The sequence below is a fragment of the Centruroides sculpturatus genome, unplaced genomic scaffold (genome assembly GCF_000671375.1).
Source record: "Centruroides sculpturatus isolate CEXI.00-Female unplaced genomic scaffold, Cexi_2.0 scaffold2106, whole genome shotgun sequence".
Classification (NCBI taxonomy): domain Eukaryota; kingdom Metazoa; phylum Arthropoda; class Arachnida; order Scorpiones; family Buthidae; genus Centruroides; species Centruroides sculpturatus.
Window position 1 is genome coordinate 54,832 of NW_019386222.1, and position 19,031 is coordinate 73,862.

Genomic DNA, 19,031 nt, shown 5'->3' on the forward strand with positions numbered 1-19,031 from the left:
TTACTGTAAATAACTTTATCAGTGTTTATCCCCTAAACACTCTAACCTCTAAACAATCCATGGTTGGTGGACAGCGTGTTGCTTTCTTACCATTCATTTTCCTAATAAAGCTAATTACTTGATCACGCAGTAAGGCTTTTTTGACGTCATTTATATACTGTATTCTGTTGTAAGTTTTCCTCTTTCCAGGTTTTCCCTCGCATTCTGTTTTAGGAGGTAGTTACACCAATCTGAATATTTTCCCAAGGGTTCTTTCGAATAGGAATATAGAACGATCAATTATTAAAATGTTTTGCAGACGTTTCACTAGCTGATGATCAAGGAGGCTCTTCAATGGTCTTCCCTGCTGGGAACAGTTCTCTATTAGCAGAATCTAATTCTCTAGAGTTATTCACTTAGGCCCCTACTAAATACGTACTAAACATGTATTTAATGTATTTTCGTACTGTAATATCCTGAGAAAATAAAATGAAAATAAGATGGTGGATTTCCATTTCTGAATGGAGCGCAGTTTAAATTTAAACACCGTTCTATTAAAAAAAAAAAACACATAAAATTTATTAACATAAGATTTTGTAATTTAAATGTGTTATCAACTGTTCTGTTAAAAAAAAAAAAAACAGTTATCAATGTTTCATGGCTTTTTAAAAAACCTGAAGATGGCCTGTAGAACAGGTTGAAAACATTTGTTAAAGTTAATAAATAATTTTCAATGAGATAAGTGTTGTGGAAATTAATTATATAGAAATAATACAATTAGTCTTTTGTAATTAGTCCACTTAATAATTTATAGAAGAAATTAAAATTGTATTGATTAACAATTGAAACAGTAAAATATTTTTTTATATCTCTTGCTTGAAGTTATCCTAATGTAGACTTATCTAATTTAGTCTTAAAGAAAATAAATCAGTATCAGTAAAATAGAGGAAAAGTAGAAACTCACTGAAATAAAATCAAACAATCAAAGCTTAAAACATTATGATATATTATGTAAATTTAAAGATATATAGTAGAACAAACATTTAACTATTAATTGGACTGCAATTTGAAAAAATTGTAGACCTATAAATTCTCACTGTTGTCTGTCTGGCTATCTTTCCTTAATCTTGAGAATAGAGTTAGATACATGAAAATCAATACCAGATATGGAAAACTTAAGGGCATGAGGCTCCAATTAACTATATACAAACTTCTGATGGAAACCAAAAGCCATGTTATTTCAATTCAAAACTTTTCCCCTGAAAGGAATTACATAGATGACTGGCATAACTCTATACTAACGGAAAAGTATGATGTACAGGGGCACAATGCTACAGTACTAATTTGAGGTGGAGAGCATATATTTTAAATGAAATAAATTAAAAATATGATTAAAAATTGTAACCTGGTATTGTGATGATGTCACAATAAATAATTACTTGTTTAGATGTAAAAAGTAAAAATTTTTTAAGAAATGAGATACTATAAAATATTGGAATGAGTCACAAGTAACATTGTTTTTTTAAATATGTTTTAATAGATCTTACATAAAAAATATTTATTTAATCCAATATAAAGTGTTAGATATGACATTTTTCCATCAATTTTATAAGAAAAGCTTTTTGATGCTTTTCTTATAAAAATCGTTAGAAACATTTTACAAATCAAAATCTGTGTGCTTCTGGATAACTTTCTTTTAATTAAAACTTTTGCTATTAAAATTGTTTTGAAGAAATCAAAAGAGATCTGCCAGAACTGCCAGTCTGCCTCTGGGTGCCTATTTATGATAAATGCCTCAATAATGATGGAAACTGTGTAGAAATGTAGTTTAGGGTATGGCAAATCTGATAAAAATAAGATCTGTTAATAATAGTACTTACATTCTGAATGCGCTGATATATTAATCGGAAAATTTCATAACATTCGTACAGAAGAGTGAATAAATTTCTTAAGTTTATTTTAACAGAATCATATGAAATAATTTTATAAAATTTTCTGGTTTTAATTTAAGAAAACTTTAGATATAAATAAATTTTAAAGAAATACTTATGACTTTCAGAATGTCAGATTGATTCAAAGATGATGACCTCAAATGATATTGATCAAGACATAACCAGTAATGGCAAAACTGCCCATCAGATTTCTGAGAATCAGAAAATGAGCAAAATGATGTCGGTAGAAATTCATTTTTTGGATGACAGTGTTAATTCTTTTCAAATTCAAGTAAGATTTTTTTTAAATAAAATATTTGATTTAAAAACATTTATCTTTAAATTTTCTTTGAATTTTTATATTTGTTAAAAATTTTATTTAGTAATATTTAATGTTCTAAATTATTTAATAAACATTTGAATTAAACATTCTAAATAATTATTTGAAAGTTTGGGAATGCTATTCATAACTCTCTAAATTGGTAAATTGAAGTATGACCAACTTATTTTTGTTGGTACACAACCATTAGGATATTATAAACCGATTTTGTGGAAAATTTAGATACATTTTGATTTATAAGCATGTATTCTGTTTTGTGTGTGGTATATTTTCTGGAATGCTAGCAAATAGTTTTTCCTATCATTTTAGAATATTTAAAGAAGAACTTATCATTTGTGAAACAATCTTTTTTATTTTGACTATTTTATGATATGATTCTAAAATTCAGAATTATTGATTTATTTAATTTTTTAAAAGAACGTTCTGAGTTTTAACAAAACACATTTACAGTAGANAATTTATCATATGTTATGACTAAAAATTAGATTTGGAAGAAAGCGTACATTTTACATATGTGTGGTATGGACGTTTATCTTCGGTATGATAAGTACATTTTCTCAAAATTTCTGGATGTTTGCCATATGCCGATTTTTTCTTGCACTGGGAAGAGCATCTTCGTTTTTGATTATCTATGTATTGTGTAAGTATAATTAATTATATTTAACTTTTAATAACATTATGTTATGCTAATTATGTTCAATACGTAGCAACGGAAGTGGTTGGAAAAGAATATAGACTTTTGGTTGGATTATTTGGTACAGCTGGATGGGCATTAGGGCAGATGATTCTTCCTGGGCTTGTGTGGCTTTTCAGAGATTGGTTTCATATTGAATTAATATCTGCTTTGTCTTTCATAATTTTCTTTCCATTGTGGAGGTATTCATTATTTGCTATTTACTTAAGACATTTTTGTAAGTTAATTTTAGAATTCTGAAAATAGGATAATTCCGGAATCTCCAAGATGGCTTCTTTCCCAAGGTAGAGTTAACGAAGCTGAAGAAATACTCAGATATGCTGCCAAGTTGAATAAAAGAAATGTAGTCAACTTAAATGAAAAATTACAATCGATATCAGAAAAGATTATGATAGTAAATAAATTTTCTTCAAATATTAATTTAACTTTTATTTCAATTAATTTCTTTATAAAGACAAGAGTTTTTTACATTTCAGGAGAGCGAAGGAAAGGATAATAAACAAATAACATTTTTGGATATAATGAAATGTCCTAATTTAAGAAGAATAAGTTTAATTTTATATACCGTTTGGTAAGTTTTGTAAATTTTATTATTTTTTTGACGATTTTTAAACATTTTTATAAGCTCTTTTTAATTTTGCTTCATAAAAATCCAGCAACGAGTTGCTAACTTTCCCGGCAAAAATGTTAAAATTGTGTGAGCTTTCTCTTGAGATTTTATTTAAAAACTTTTTATATTTTTAATTATTATAAAATGGAAGAAAGCTTAATTTTGAGGGTAGAAACGGGTTTTATAAAAAATTGTAAATGCTAATAACGAGTAAAATCGTCATTAATTCCGACCCTACTGGAGATATGACACATAACCCTTTCATTTCCCCACCACGTCGATCTTAAACCACCAAAATTTAATAGCATGAATCTTTCTAATACACAAACCTCCATGAAAACATTCAGAAATTTTTGACAAAAGAGCATACGAGTTATTAAGCTTCAAAGAGGATGAACAAAATCGTGCTTACCACACACAAATATACACTAATAATGTCCATCCACACAGATAAAAACATCAAATCTTTTGTTGCATTTCTCGACGTTTTAAGATCTCTCGAATCCAAAACTAAAAATCTCGGGAGGAGATCATTTTTGCTCGATCGCCGTACTTCCCAGTTATATAGGGGAGATCGGGGCAAGATCGGCATGTTAAGCTTTACTTAAATTTTGTGTAATAAATACTGCTGTAAACTGAAAAAAACCTTTTGCATATTGTCTATTGGAATGTTACCTTACTATAGAACTGGTTAAAATCAGTTTGGAAATAAAAATAATTAAAATAATTACAACTTTACAAGAAGAGAGAAATTGACGAAGTTGCCCCGGGTATAGGGGCAAGATCGGCAACTTCTCTCTTTTTGTAAAGTTGTAATTATTTTAATTATTTTTATTAAAGTTGCCCCTGGTATAGGGGCAACAGTAATGGGGCAAGATAGGCACGTATATAAAATTATGTTATTAACAATGTATAAGTTGGAATTCACTATTAAAACAAAGAAATACAAATCCAACACCCATTTAATATTATTACAACGAAATGCAAGTTCAAAGACATATATACATGAATAACAAATGCAAACATGTTTTCATTTATCATCTGTTTGATTTTTATCCTTTGCTTCTAATGTGGCTTTATGTTGCCGATCTTACCCCGCTAGTCATGATTTCGAAACATTAAGTACAACCCTGAGAACAGAATGCCAAGCCACGATCTGGCCACGTGAATAAGTTGAAGTTACATCCTTCTAACAGGAAAAGTAACTTTCGTTATCATGGAATTATAACAAAACCTGCCAATTCAATATAAATGGAAAAAAAATATTATATGGAATTCAACGAAAATGAAAATTTGCTTGATAATTCAACTACGCTTGTTGGAGAACAATAAAAACACTACACTCAACAAGCCACCAATGAAACTCAACTGCCTAACCTATAATCAAAGTTTTTTTTAAATTTGTTTTTTAAAAAAAGCGCTTGACAAACTTGCCCCGCATGCCGAAGTTGCCCCGATCTCCCCTATAACAGCCGGGAAAGTAATGATAAATTTTCTTGTTAAAGTAATGATAATTCATCTCAGTAGTGTTTCTATAAAATCAAATTTAATCACTTTTGTAAAGTTTCGATAGATGAACCAAGGATTCAGTGAATGGTTCATGATTTATCTATTAATTGACCAGGTACAAAGCAGAAATGATTAGAAAACAATTTAAATTGAGGTGTTCTATGGAATAATTTTCCTAAAAGTATGTTTTTCTGTTAAGTGCAGTACATCGAATAGGGTTTTACGGATATGGATATTCCTCCCAATGTAGTAAGCACTTTACTCGAGCGTATTTAATATTTAAACTTTGCTCACTTTATTACAAACCTTATGGAAAAAGAAGTTTCTCGAGAATTCCTGGAAATTTTAAAATTTAACTTAAATACCTTATTCTTCAATTAGAACTCCTCAAATTATTCTCCGCACAAAAAGCAATGTCAAGATTCTGCTGACTTTTTTTTTGTCTGTGTTCTTTGTTTTAGGGCTGTACCTTTGTGAATTTTCAACATCTTTCTTATAAAGTGATGTAGTTCTATTGCTTTTCTAGATTTTCTTCGTTTCACTCCAAAATTAAGAGTATTTCTTGACGCTTTTGGCACGAAATATTGGAAGCAATAGTCCTTTCCATATCTTCAGTCCTCCATTTACTATACTTCACACGTTTCAGCATTCTGCAACAAGAAGAAAAACAACTCTACTACCAAAATCAGTGCTTTTAATATAGGCTTTTTGTAAGAAAATTTGTGGTTTCGCAATTTAGAAATTTAATTATTTTAAATATAAATTTATCTTTGTTATATTCAGCTACATTTGAAACTAAAAAGTTTTTATTCTTTTATTAAAAACGCAATCCTAAAATCTGGGCTTGGATTTTGTGATTTAGAAAGTCTTTTCTCACGCACGACACATCTACGTACTTCCTAGAATTTCGTGGCACACAAATAAAATACAAATAATATAGAAGTTACAAAGTACTGTACATAAAAAATACTGACTTAATGCTTTTTACTTACTTCTTCATCGGGTTGTTAAGAAATACAATCGAAATATTTCTTAACAACTCGATGACGAAGTATCACGCTGTCCTAGCATGAAAATCTCGTTATCAGGGTCTTGGCTTTGTGATCATAGATGCACGCGACAGAGACAGAGACATTATTTTCTTGTCGCTTCACAAAACTTCGAATGGAGGCATCGACACGTGACTCGCCAAATTTACACGTGTACTGATTCTGTTATATATAACTACAAAAGTGTAAAAGTTTGAAGCTCGTTAGAATTTCTTCTGCCACAAACTTCAGTGATAATAAACATGTAACAGGCAAATCATTGTGCTTTTTGAATCAACATATAATTATAATATTCACGGGAGCATCATAAACTCTGTGACTTTTTTTCTTCCTGGAGTTATTGAGCCATGGCACACTTAGCATCATCTCACTACGTACTGGTTGGGAAACTCTAATTTAGAATATTCGTATATTAACACCTCTTTTGATATGAAAGTGTATTTTTGTTATCAAAAAGTATACTTGTTAGTTTTATTAATGGCCCAAAATTTAATAGCATGAATCTTTCTAATACACAAACCTCCATGAAAACATTCAGAAATTTTTGACAAAAGAGCATACGAGTTATTAAGCTTCAAAGAGGATGAACAAAATCGTGCTTACCACACACAAATATACACTAATAATGTCCATCCACACAGATAAAAACATCAAATCTTTTGTTGCATTTCTCGACGTTTTAAGATCTCTCGAATCCAAAACTAAAAATCTCGGGAGGAGATCATTTTTGCTCGATCGCCGTACTTCCCAGTTATATAGGGGAGATCGGGGCAAGATCGGCATGTTAAGCTTTACTTAAATTTTGTGTAATAAATACTGCTGTAAACTGAAAAAAACCTTTTGCATATTGTCTATTGGAATGTTACCTTACTATAGAACTGGTTAAAATCAGTTTGGAAATAAAAATAATTAAAATAATTACAACTTTACAAGAAGAGAGAAATTGACGAAGTTGCCCCGGGTATAGGGGCAAGATCGGCAACTTCTCTCTTTTTGTAAAGTTGTAATTATTTTAATTATTTTTATTAAAGTTGCCCCTGGTATAGGGGCAACAGTAATGGGGCAAGATAGGCACGTATATAAAATTATGTTATTAACAATGTATAAGTTGGAATTCACTATTAAAACAAAGAAATACAAATCCAACACCCATTTAATATTATTACAACGAAATGCAAGTTCAAAGACATATATACATGAATAACAAATGCAAACATGTTTTCATTTATCATCTGTTTGATTTTTATCCTTTGCTTCTAATGTGGCTTTATGTTGCCGATCTTACCCCGCTAGTCATGATTTCGAAACATTAAGTACAACCCTGAGAACAGAATGCCAAGCCACGATCTGGCCACGTGAATAAGTTGAAGTTACATCCTTCTAACAGGAAAAGTAACTTTCGTTATCATGGAATTATAACAAAACCTGCCAATTCAATATAAATGGAAAAAAAATATTATATGGAATTGAACGAAAATGAAAATTTGCTTGATAATTCAACTACGCTTGTTGGAGAACAATAAAAACACTACACTCAACAAGCCACCAATGAAACTCAACTGCCTAACCTATAATCAAAGTTTTTTTTAAATTTGTTTTTTAAAAAAAGCGCTTGACAAACTTGCCCCGCATGCCGAAGTTGCCCCGATCTCCCCTATAACAGCCGGGAAAGTAATGATAAATTTTCTTGTTAAAGTAATGATAATTCATCTCAGTAGTGTTTCTATAAAATCAAATTTAATCACTTTTGTAAAGTTTCGATAGATGAACCAAGGATTCAGTGAATGGTTCATGATTTATCCATTAATTGACCAGGTACAAAGCAGAAATGATTAGAAAACAATTTAAATTGAGGTGTTCTATGGAATAATTTTCCTAAAAGTATGTTTTTCTGTTAAGTGCAGTACATCGAATAGGGTTTTACGGATATGGATATTCCTCCCAATGTAGTAAGCACTTTACTCGAGCGTATTTAATATTTAAACTTTGCTCACTTTATTACAAACCTTATGGAAAAAGAAGTTTCTCGAGAATTCCTGGAAATTTTAAAATTTAACTTAAATACCTTATTCTTCAATTAGAACTCCTCAAATTATTCTCCGCACAAAAAGCAATGTCAAGATTCTGCTGACTTTTTTTTTGTCTGTGTTCTTTGTTTTAGGGCTGTACCTTTGTGAATTTTCAACATCTTTCTTATAAAGTGATGTAGTTCTATTGCTTTTCTAGATTTTCTTCGTTTCACTCCAAAATTAAGAGTATTTCTTGACGCTTTTGGCACGAAATATTGGAAGCAATAGTCCTTTCCATATCTTCAGTCCTCCATTTACTATACTTCACACGTTTCAGCATTCTGCAACAAGAAGAAAAACAACTCTACTACCAAAATCAGTGCTTTTAATATAGGCTTTTTGTAAGAAAATTTGTGGTTTCGCAATTTAGAAATTTAATTATTTTAAATATAAATTTATCTTTGTTATATTCAGCTACATTTGAAACTAAAAAGTTTTTATTCTTTTATTAAAAACGCAATCCTAAAATCTGGGCTTAGATTTTGTGATTTAGAAAGTCTTTTCTCACGCACGACACATCTACGTACTTCCTAGAATTTCGTGGCACACAAATAAAATACAAATAATATAGAAGTTACAAAGTACTGTACATAAAAAATACTGACTTAATGCTTTTTACTTACTTCTTCATCGGGTTGTTAAGAAATACAATCGAAATATTTCTTAACAACTCGATGACGAAGTATCACGCTGTCCTAGCATGAAAATCTCGTTATCGGGGTCTTGGCTTTGTGATCATAGATGCACGCGACAGAGACAGAGACATTATTTTCTTGTCGCTTCACAAAACTTCGAATGGAGGCATCGACACGTGACTCGCCAAATTTACACGTGTACTGATTCTGTTATATATAACTACAAAAGTGTAAAAGTTTGAAGCTCGTTAGAATTTCTTCTGCCACAAACTTCAGTGATAATAAACATGTAACAGGCAAATCATTGTGCTTTTTGAATCAACATATAATTATAATATTCACGGGAGCATCATAAACTCTGTGACTTTTTTTCTTCCTGGAGTTATTGAGCCATGGCACACTTAGCATCATCTCACTACGTACTGGTTGGGAAACTCTAATTTAGAATATTCGTATATTAACACCTCTTTTGATATGAAATTGTATTTTTGTTATCAAAAAGTATACTAGTTAGTTTTATTAATGGCTATCAACATCCGTTGTAATACCAGACTTGTTATGCACAGAATAGGAAATTAGCCCGATTAGGACATCATCAACGTTTATTGGTTTATATTAACTGGAAAACCTTCTCGCCCCTCATCAGCCCCTGTACAAGTTATACATTGTAAGTAATTGTTCATCTTTTTAGACACATGAATATACATACATATATAAGAATTTCACTTACACATTTTGATGATGACTACATTATCCATTTTTGAAAATTAACCATTAACTTTTTAACCATACAACCACGGGTGTTAACACCACTAGAACCAAATTTTCCACTTTCAATCATTTCCAGTTCCAAAGTACTGTACATTTTACAGCCCCATTCCCTTCCATTCCCTGTTTTTATTCTATTCTGGTCTATGTTGGTTTTATTGTAACCATTCATTATCATCAATTATTCAAAAATTTTAGATTTTTATTATTTCATTTATTTATTTCTTGATCACCAAGGGTCGTTGTTCTATTTTGTATTTTTTCCGTGTACTGTACATACGCAACACATTCTCTTTTATATACTCGTCTGTACATGGGTATTTTCGATGTATAATTCATAATTTTTGGTATTGAACATGGTTTTACATATTTTTAAATTTGTAACTGATTATTTAGTCTTTTTTATTTGAACATCAAGGAAATTCAACTTAGTATTATCTTCATTCCATATTTCAATCTTTGTCATTATCTAAATAATATTGTATTTTTAAATAAATTGTTGACCTTATTTAAATTATCTGAATATTGGTTTCTCTTACATCATGTGTTAAAAAGTAATCATCTACATAACGAGAAAATTGTTTTATATCTTGTATATATACAGTATGCTCATCCAATGACCTCATAAATAACTCAGTCAAAATGGAGCCTATGCATGTTCCCAATGAATACTATTCTCTTGACCATAATATCCATCATCATATTTAAAATAGTTATTTTGCATAATCAGCATAACTAAGTCAAGAATCCAATTAGGACTCTTCATGTCAACTAAAGTTTCCTGTATTTTTCGGGTTAAGTTTTTATGGACATTTTTATGCATGAAATTCGGCTAAGAAGGTAAAAAAGGCTCTGTTTTGGGAGTCGGGAACTGATTAATCCATATTATGCTGTTTCTTATGGGAAAATTTGTTTCGGTTTTCGAACTTTTAGGAACGAATTAAGTTCGAAACCCGAGGTTTGACTATAATTTAATATCCTTATTATGATGAAATGAATTGAATGCATTCGCATTTTGTCGATCGAATGCATTCAATTATTATAATACCGCTGTATACCAAAGAAAGATATATTCAGTATGTCAAGTTATTTTTAAAATCTCAAATGCTGAGCTTTTGATTTATTTAATTCATAGATTTCAGTTGCAGATTTAAAATTTTCTGTTATATTTAACTTGCAGGATATCGAATGTATTGTCGTATTACGGATTGTCATTCTCAGCTGATGATATTGGAGTAGACAGCTTATTATTCTTTTTTCTCGCTGCTTTAGTAGAAATACCAGCATGTGTGCTTTATTTCTACTTTCAGCACCATATTGGTAGGAGGCTCATGCTAATTATTCCCATGGTGATAACCGGATTAATATGCCTTATTGCTATTTCTGTTCCAAAAGGTATGTATAAATAAATTATATATAAAAACTATAACTTATGATTATTAAAAATACAAAGTGTGGATTTACTTTTACAGATTTTTCAATCATTCTAATTGTTTTAAGTGTTGTATCAAAGTTCAGTATGTCGATATCATTAATTACCATATACTTATTACCCGCTGAGATCTATCCAACTGTTGTACGTAATGTTGGTTTAGGATCATGTTCAATGATGGGGCGCTTAGGAGCAATAGCGGCTCCATTTATGAAAGAAGCAGTAAGTAATGAAATTGAAAAAAATTGAGAAAAATTATGTATATAAATGTACTGAGCATTTTCAACAATTATACTATTAAATTTCCTATTTTATTTATCTAGGCAATCCATGTACATAGAGTCTTTCCTCTTGCTTTGTTTGGAATAATATCTATATTTGGAGCTCTATTGGTATTATTATTACCAGAGACAAAAGATTTGAAATTGACTGATACCTTAGCACAAGGCGAACATGTAGGAAGGTTTGTATTTAATGTGCTACAGTAATTTACTTTAAATATGTAAAATAACGAACAAAAGAAGATATGAGTGGATAAATGTGTTATGTTACAAATTCGAAGTTTTGAGTGAATTGATGTTCAAGTTTTTATTAAGTTATATAATTATTTCGATTTAACTGTATCCAACGACACAGTGTGTCTCAAGGAGTATGACAGTGTCGTTTAATTTTCGAGTTATTTGATAATGGTATGTGAGAAGCGGATACATCTTCATCCATATAGGACAGTCGTGTTTTGAATGATATAACATAAGTTTCTTCCACTCATATCTTCATATTTGCAGTTCGTTGAATAAGAAATTCGTCATATTGTAATGAAATATGTAGAATTTCATTTATTAATTACAATTTAATTTGCTAACGAATGTAAACTGTTAATGGCATTCTATATATCAATTTGCACTTATAGCACCTATAATGTTTTATAAGATTTTACTTTTTTGTAAACATTTCATTATGGTTTTTTTTGAGTAAAATTCATAGCATTTTTTGTAATTTTATCATTTCTTCTTCTTTTTAAGCAATTCCAGTAGCTTTGTCAGTTTGTTTGTTCAAATTCTCAATTTTCATACTTGTGTAGTTATTTTATGAAAAGAGCTTCATCTTAGTAATTATCGTAACCAGGTAGTTAGGACCCTTACCTTCGTACATGAGTAAATTAAGAAAATCTATACTAATATTATAAAGAGATAAAGTTTGTAAGTTTGAATGTAGGAGGTAATCGCCGAAATTCTCGTCCGATTTCAAAAATTCTTTCACCAATATTTACAATGGAACTTCAGGGTGGACATAAGCTGTATATTATTCCGTTAAACATTCATATAAATTAAAAGATATCATCTAGGATTAAGGCTTTTATGTCCAACAGATGGCGCTAACTCCGCGAGTACGACGCCCGAAGTTTGCTTTTCTGTGAAAATGAACTAAAGCGGATCATCATCTATCTATCTATATAAATAAAAATGTAATGTTCGTTTGTTCCTACCGATTCCTTTGAAATTTTGATACAACGTTGCATTCGAATACGCACGTGTTTTTATATAATATACATGTGGAAATCCCCCCGGGAGATGGACAGGATTAAGGCTTACCGTAAAGAACTCTGCTTCTATTTATACTATTTTAGATGCGGTTTTTTGCGTTTTAATAGGATACGTCAAGAGAATGTACACTAAGAAGGGATTTTTCGAAAAATCCCCCCACGGGGAAGTGTTATACATTTATAGTAGATACATTTTGAGGCACAATAACGCGTGATGGCGTCTGCTAATATTAAATAAGTACAGGAGAAAGATTTGAATGTGACAAACGAACTTAAACACTATAATATTCTAAGAATTTACTCTTCATCTACAGCGCATTTACCAGTAGTTACATCCCTAGTGGTACAGGGTATTTGGGCCATTCAAAAATCGGTTCTTGTTATGTTATTGACGTATGCCCTGGTTTAATAAACACATTTCTCTTACTAACGGAAAAAATAGGATACTTTGCTTACTTCTGCAATGTAACGTAACCCTATGTTTTGCATTAGTCCTTCTTGCATTGTGTTTTGTTTCGTATAGCACGGATTCGCAAAACACGGTAGTTTTCGGAACGTAACTACCGTGTTATACGAGGGATACTTATATACTGTTTGTTTTTATATACAGGGTAACCATATTTAGTTTCCCTATTTAGAGCACTTTGTAACTGTAATCAATAAACGGACTGACACCAAAATTTGTATACAGAGTATACAAAGGATGCGAAAAAGGATTTTGCAAAAACTTTTTCTAGGAGACGTCTTACAGGAAAAATGCATGAAAAAAAAACCAACATAAACACTATGTTGTTTTATTTCGTTGCACGTGAACATTACAGTTTCATAAAACGCCCCGTAATTCAAATTCTCCTGGACCCCATGAAGCTATAACGAGTCAATGTAAATGAATTACCAATATAATACAAATTTAAAAGTGGGACGGATTTCCTGGATTTCGTTTTCATTTTCAGGAGTCATTTTGATATTATCGTAAAGACGATAAAGATCTGTAACTTCTGATTTTAAGAGTTGGTGCTAACGCTATTAATATCTCTAACTATCGAAAATATAAAGAAATATAATTTATTGATAACTATAATTGCCGTAGTATATAGAAGATAGAAAATTGCCGTTTTACAACGAAGAATCTTAAAAAGTTCTGTTTTAAATCTTATCAAATGCATTTATACAGAAAATTATTTAGAGAGTTTCATACACTAGCTTCAAAGGCCTTACTGTCTTTCCTCAAATCCTAACAGGCAATTAGGGGAATAGTCATGTCCTTACGAAGCCAATTCATATTCTCTTAGTAGAAACGTGACCCCTTAAAAAGGTTACTTATAAATATTTTTATATCATTTAAATTTATTAAATAAGGTCGTTACAGATGTTTAATTGTTAAAATTATCTTGTAAAAACGCAGTTTTGTTAGTTCATATATCTTTTGCTGGCTGTTAGTAGCATCTTCATTTACAAAGTACTCAGTAAATGTACTGTATTTTTCATGCAGTAATATTCTAGTTCTATTATAGCTGTAAGTTAAGAGTTGTAATGAATATTTTATTACCTTTAAACAAAGTATTTTTAAATATTAATAAATTTTTTATTTATATTATTTTAGATGTACAACTTATGTTCTTGTAAAGAAATCAGAAAATCAAGAAGCAGTGGAGGATAATAGTACAGCAAATAAGTTAATTTAAAATATCCAATAATAATTAATGGAAATGAAATCGGTATATCTCATATTTCTTCGAAAAATGCATTACAAAACATTAAACTTCATCACGGGTAAATTGTTAGAAAAAAAATAATAAATATGAATAGTCATTTGCATAAAATTTTATTAAAAATCTCAAATGCAAGGACTCCAAATTATGTTCAGTTGTAAAAAGTATTGAGCATGTTGTGTTGAAGTTGTTATATTTTTGTAATATTCAGTTATTTGCATCATTAACTTTTTGTCTATAATTTACACTAAAGTAGGTTTGCAGTTTTTAAATACAAAGACAATAAACTAAATCAAAGTGAAGCCCTTACTTTCTAATAAAAAGAAGGAAAATAAAATAAAAGCAAAACATATTAAGTAACGTAAATTTAAATAAGGATTATGTACGGTATAAAATGGATAAATGTTAATAATTAATTTATAGACATCGGTAAATTTATAGTGTAATTTTAAAAAAGTATTTAAAAGTTTATTAGATTTAATCTAATTGCGAATTGTATTTTTAGCAAAATTTTTCATTTAAAATTATAAGCGTTTTGCATTGTGTAAACATTCTCATAGAATTGTCAAAAGATGTCTCCAGTATTGTTACTTTAATTTATAAAAATTACAGTTTATTAATACTAAGAAAGATTTGAGAAATCGTTGTAAAGAAAGCAAAACAACAGACAAGGACTCTTGCTCGACTTTCCCTGCACCCAAACAGGAGTTAATAAGACCATTAGGAATACGGATAATTTTCAATTATGTTACGATATAATTCAATGCTATAATATAAAATTTACATTTAAAAAATAATAATTTTGTCGAATTGCGATGAAAATCTTCATTTTAAAAAATAATGCGAAATTCCACAAATTATAAAAAAATTAATGTGTGATGCCATCTGTTATTAAATATACCGAACTCCCGATTATCGATAAAGATTTTATTGTGGGACCTCAAAGTTTTACTGTTGAATACAAGTTGAAAACCCCTGACCAATTCTATACAATATCGATTCCACATTTTATACTCTAATGATGATTGATTTTGTACTCACAATAGTAAAACAATTGTTTAAATCTTTATAATTAGTTATTCTTCTGTTTTTAATTGAACATACACTTTTTACACGATAAATGAAACAATTAATTAAATTAACTTCTCCCTACGCGATGTTTATAGTCCTTGAACACCTATCATTATGACTGTAGTAATCAATACATATTTTGACTATTTTAATGCTCAAAATTGTTTTCAGTGTAGAGCACCATTATTAACTGTAAATTTGCAAGCTTATGAAATACTATTCACGAACGATAATTTTATACCTCCTTTTTTTTAAATTATTTTATAACAGTTTATTTATATTTAATATTATAACGAAAATCATTTAAACATGAAAATCCTCTTCAAAAATATTAAAAGTGTTTCCTGTAACAAAATATAATTGTGTTACTCAAAAATATCTGATAACACTATATCTTTAACAAGTAATTTTGAAACAGTATTAGTTACTAGAATTTAACTCTGTAACGAAAATTATTATAAACTAAACATGCTCTTCAGGAAGATTTTTAGACATATTTACTGTAACTAAGGATAATTCTGTTACGAATATCTGAATAAACTGTGTCTTCCATACTTTAATAAACATTGATTTATTTGATATAAATTATTTCGTATCATGCGTAATTTTTTTAATTCTTTACTTGTGATAAGTTGTTATCCAATTGTGAATTTTTAGTTATTGGTAAAAATAAGGTCAAAACTATGCTTATAATAATAATCGTTTCAAAAAAAAAGGTTAAACAATGCAAAGGGAAATAAAATATGATCATTTATGCTTAAAGAAATTATATAGTATTTCAGATTAAAAAACGACAGAAGCTGGTATTGTAGCCAGGGAGTAGAATAGTATGTTTACACCGATATCATAGACTGAGAATGATGATTCAAAATATGAAAGAACAGTTGTTATTCTGTAGAAGAAATGTTAAATTACGAATAATTAAACGTTCTGTCTTATTTTTGTTAATTCGTTTTATTTAATTCTGGTAATTGTGTTTCTTATTTAAGTGTTTTTTTGGCAATTTTATGGTTTTATTTCATATATAATTGTGTACAATTAGCATCTGCTTTTATTAATTTTGCTGTACAGCACAGTTTATAAATAGAATAGCTAGAGCTTAATTGTTACGAAATATTAAACAGTATAAATTATTACATATTTGTAACATTTCATTAAACCCGGTATTGTGAAAAAGCATAAAAACAATAACGGATAAATTCTAAAATCTAATTTAATAATTATTATATGAATAATTAATTAATCTTCAAGCTCAATCGTGGTTATAGAACTATAAGAGGTTAAATGTAAAATCATAATTTTCAGAAATGGGTTTTGAAAATCGTACTAGCCAAAAATTTGCTATTTTGTTTAATCGTTTTGAGTTGTATAATCTCCTTAGGTCCCAAATAAAACGTGTTCGATATAATAATAGGAATAATTTATTATTGGAAAACTGCAAAATTTAGAGTTATGCAGAATATAATGTATATTTTGCAATTGTTTTGACAAATTTTTTAAAACGAATTAACACTGACTATAGTCTTATTTACTTATGCTGCATTGTTATCAATCGGCAATTTTATCACAGGTTAATTTCATTGTATAGTATAATACACAAACGCCAGAAGTTTTATTGCGTTCTATTACACGATGCCACTACTGAATATTTTAATGGAAATAATTTAAACCAAGAATAAAGAGTAAACCAATTACCTCGCGTATTACTTTTTGTACGTGAATGCTTACTGGTTAAAACTAACAACAATGAACTTTTTATATAACAAAAATGACACTCCAGAAGTTTCTTTTTTGATTGAAGTATAAGTTTGTTAATATTTTCGTTAACATTAGTTTAATTAATACAGGTAATAATACTTACTTTTAAAAGATCTCATGCCGTTTTTAAAATAATTTGAAATAATTCACAAAAATAAAGAATTCTTAATAAAAAAAATGGTGATTAAAAAAACAACAAATTGCTCAAAGGGAATGTAGCTGTATCCATAACGTCTGGTCAATATTTATCAGGCTGCGCGGCCATTTTAGTCATTATTCATAATGGCTGGGCATTATAAATAATGTCCTATTGGTTCACTTGGTCCATGACATAACAGAGAGAAAGTATGGAAATCGGTAAAAAATGACCCCCAGATTTTTAACTTTTGGACTCGGGACCTTAAAACGTATAGAAATGCAAAAAAAAACTTCGGAGGTTTTTTTCTGTATATATGTTGTGTACCCTTTCGAAGTTTAATAACTCCTGTGCTTTTTGTCGAAAATTTCTGAAATTTTCGACAAAAATTTTATATAGAGGTTAGTATACTAGGGGATTGATGCTATTATATTTTTCTGGTTAAAGATCGAGGGAGTAAGGAAATAAAGGGGTTGCAGGTCATATCTCTAGTAAGGTCAGACATAATGACGATTTTACTGGTTATTATAAACATTATAAAACTCATTTCTACTCCGAAAATTAAGGCTTTTGCCATTTTATAATCATTAAAAGTATAAAAATATTTGATAATAAAATATCATAAAAGATAATGCCACAAACGCAATTTTATTCATAAATAATTATTTATCTTATCACAAATAGTTAAGTGCATTGTAAACAGTACAGCAAACGTATTTCTTCAATTTTCTTTTACATAATCTTCTTTCTCGAAATTCCTTGTAAGCACGTATACTTTATGCCTGAAAAACAGCGAAATTATTAATTACATATTTGATAGTCCATCGGTTATAGTAACGACGGAACCGTTTTACGATTTAAAATGAACTAACTTCTTATTATTAGAGTCATCAACCAATATTTAAAAAGTATTTTTTTAAGAACAAACCTTCCAATAGTTTCTCCTTGTTCTATGGTATCCACCAACTCCATATTTTTCGTTTCCGGTAAGAAAAACACTAATAAACCTCCGATAAGTGACAAGGTACCAAATAATGCCAAAGGAAAAGATCTGTCTATTTGAGATGCCTGAAATGACAAGATCTCTATTACAATTAACTCAGATTCTTTTAAGAAATTTATAAACTACGTCATTACTATTTACCGCTTCTTTCATGAAAGGAGCAGCTATGGCTCCGATTCTTCCTACCGTCGAGCAAGATCCTAAACCAACGTTGCGGACTACAGTGGGATAAATCTCGGACGATAGAAGATATAACGAGCTAAAGGATACGGACAGACTGAATTTGGACACAACAGCTAAACTAATGAGAACTTTATGGAAATCTGCAATGAAAATTATTGAAAATTGTAAAAAATACTTAGCATTGAAAGAAATAATTGGATATATTTGAAACACACCTTTAGGTACAGCGATAGCTACCAGACAAGCCGATCCACTTACTATCAAGCAAGCTATTTGCGTATATCTCCTACCAACAAATCGCTGAAAGTAGTAATATGAAAAACTCGCCGGTATTTCTAATAATGCAGAAAGAAAGAAGAATAAGAGCACGTCCAACCCAATGTCGTCGGCCGAGAATGATAACCCGTAATAAGATATTACGGTGGAAATCCTGTAAAGAAACTTCTTTGTACAGCCAACGAATAAAGGCCTTTCGTATATAGTCTACCGACAATGTTCTTACAGAAAATTTAAACGAAAATAAAACTTACCAAGCAACGTACAATATAAAAGACATTCTTCGTAAATTGGGAGATTTCATTATATCCGAAAAGGTCGCCTGGTTATTTT

At 29.6% G+C, this 19,031-nt stretch overlaps 2 protein-coding genes across 2 annotated transcripts in view; one reads left to right on the forward strand and one right to left on the reverse strand.

The window, feature by feature from the left end:
* Window positions 1-16,590, forward strand: part of LOC111614149 (organic cation transporter protein-like) — a 49,484-nt gene extending 32,894 nt beyond the window's left edge. Inside the window, exons 11-18 of the mRNA XM_023355529.1 lie at window positions 2,736-2,890; window positions 2,958-3,126; window positions 3,191-3,338; window positions 3,421-3,515; window positions 10,765-10,979; window positions 11,057-11,238; window positions 11,340-11,479; window positions 14,163-16,590. Coding sequence (XP_023211297.1) covers window positions 2,736-2,890; window positions 2,958-3,126; window positions 3,191-3,338; window positions 3,421-3,515; window positions 10,765-10,979; window positions 11,057-11,238; window positions 11,340-11,479; window positions 14,163-14,244 — 1,186 coding nt within the window. The 3' untranslated portion in view covers window positions 14,245-16,590. The remainder of the gene's footprint in view (window positions 1-2,735; window positions 2,891-2,957; window positions 3,127-3,190; window positions 3,339-3,420; window positions 3,516-10,764; window positions 10,980-11,056; window positions 11,239-11,339; window positions 11,480-14,162) is intronic.
* A 1,315-nt stretch (window positions 16,591-17,905) lies between these two features.
* Window positions 17,906-19,025, reverse strand: LOC111614147 (solute carrier family 22 member 6-B-like). The gene is made up of 5 exons (XM_023355527.1): window positions 18,953-19,025; window positions 18,638-18,852; window positions 18,381-18,562; window positions 18,165-18,304; window positions 17,906-18,018 (listed from the first exon to the last, which is right to left on the reverse strand). Exons 1-5 carry the CDS (start codon window positions 19,000-19,002, stop codon window positions 17,958-17,960), a joined length of 648 nt encoding a protein of 215 aa, XP_023211295.1. The 5' UTR covers window positions 19,003-19,025; the 3' UTR covers window positions 17,906-17,957.
* Between the last annotated feature and the right edge of the window lie 6 nt (window positions 19,026-19,031).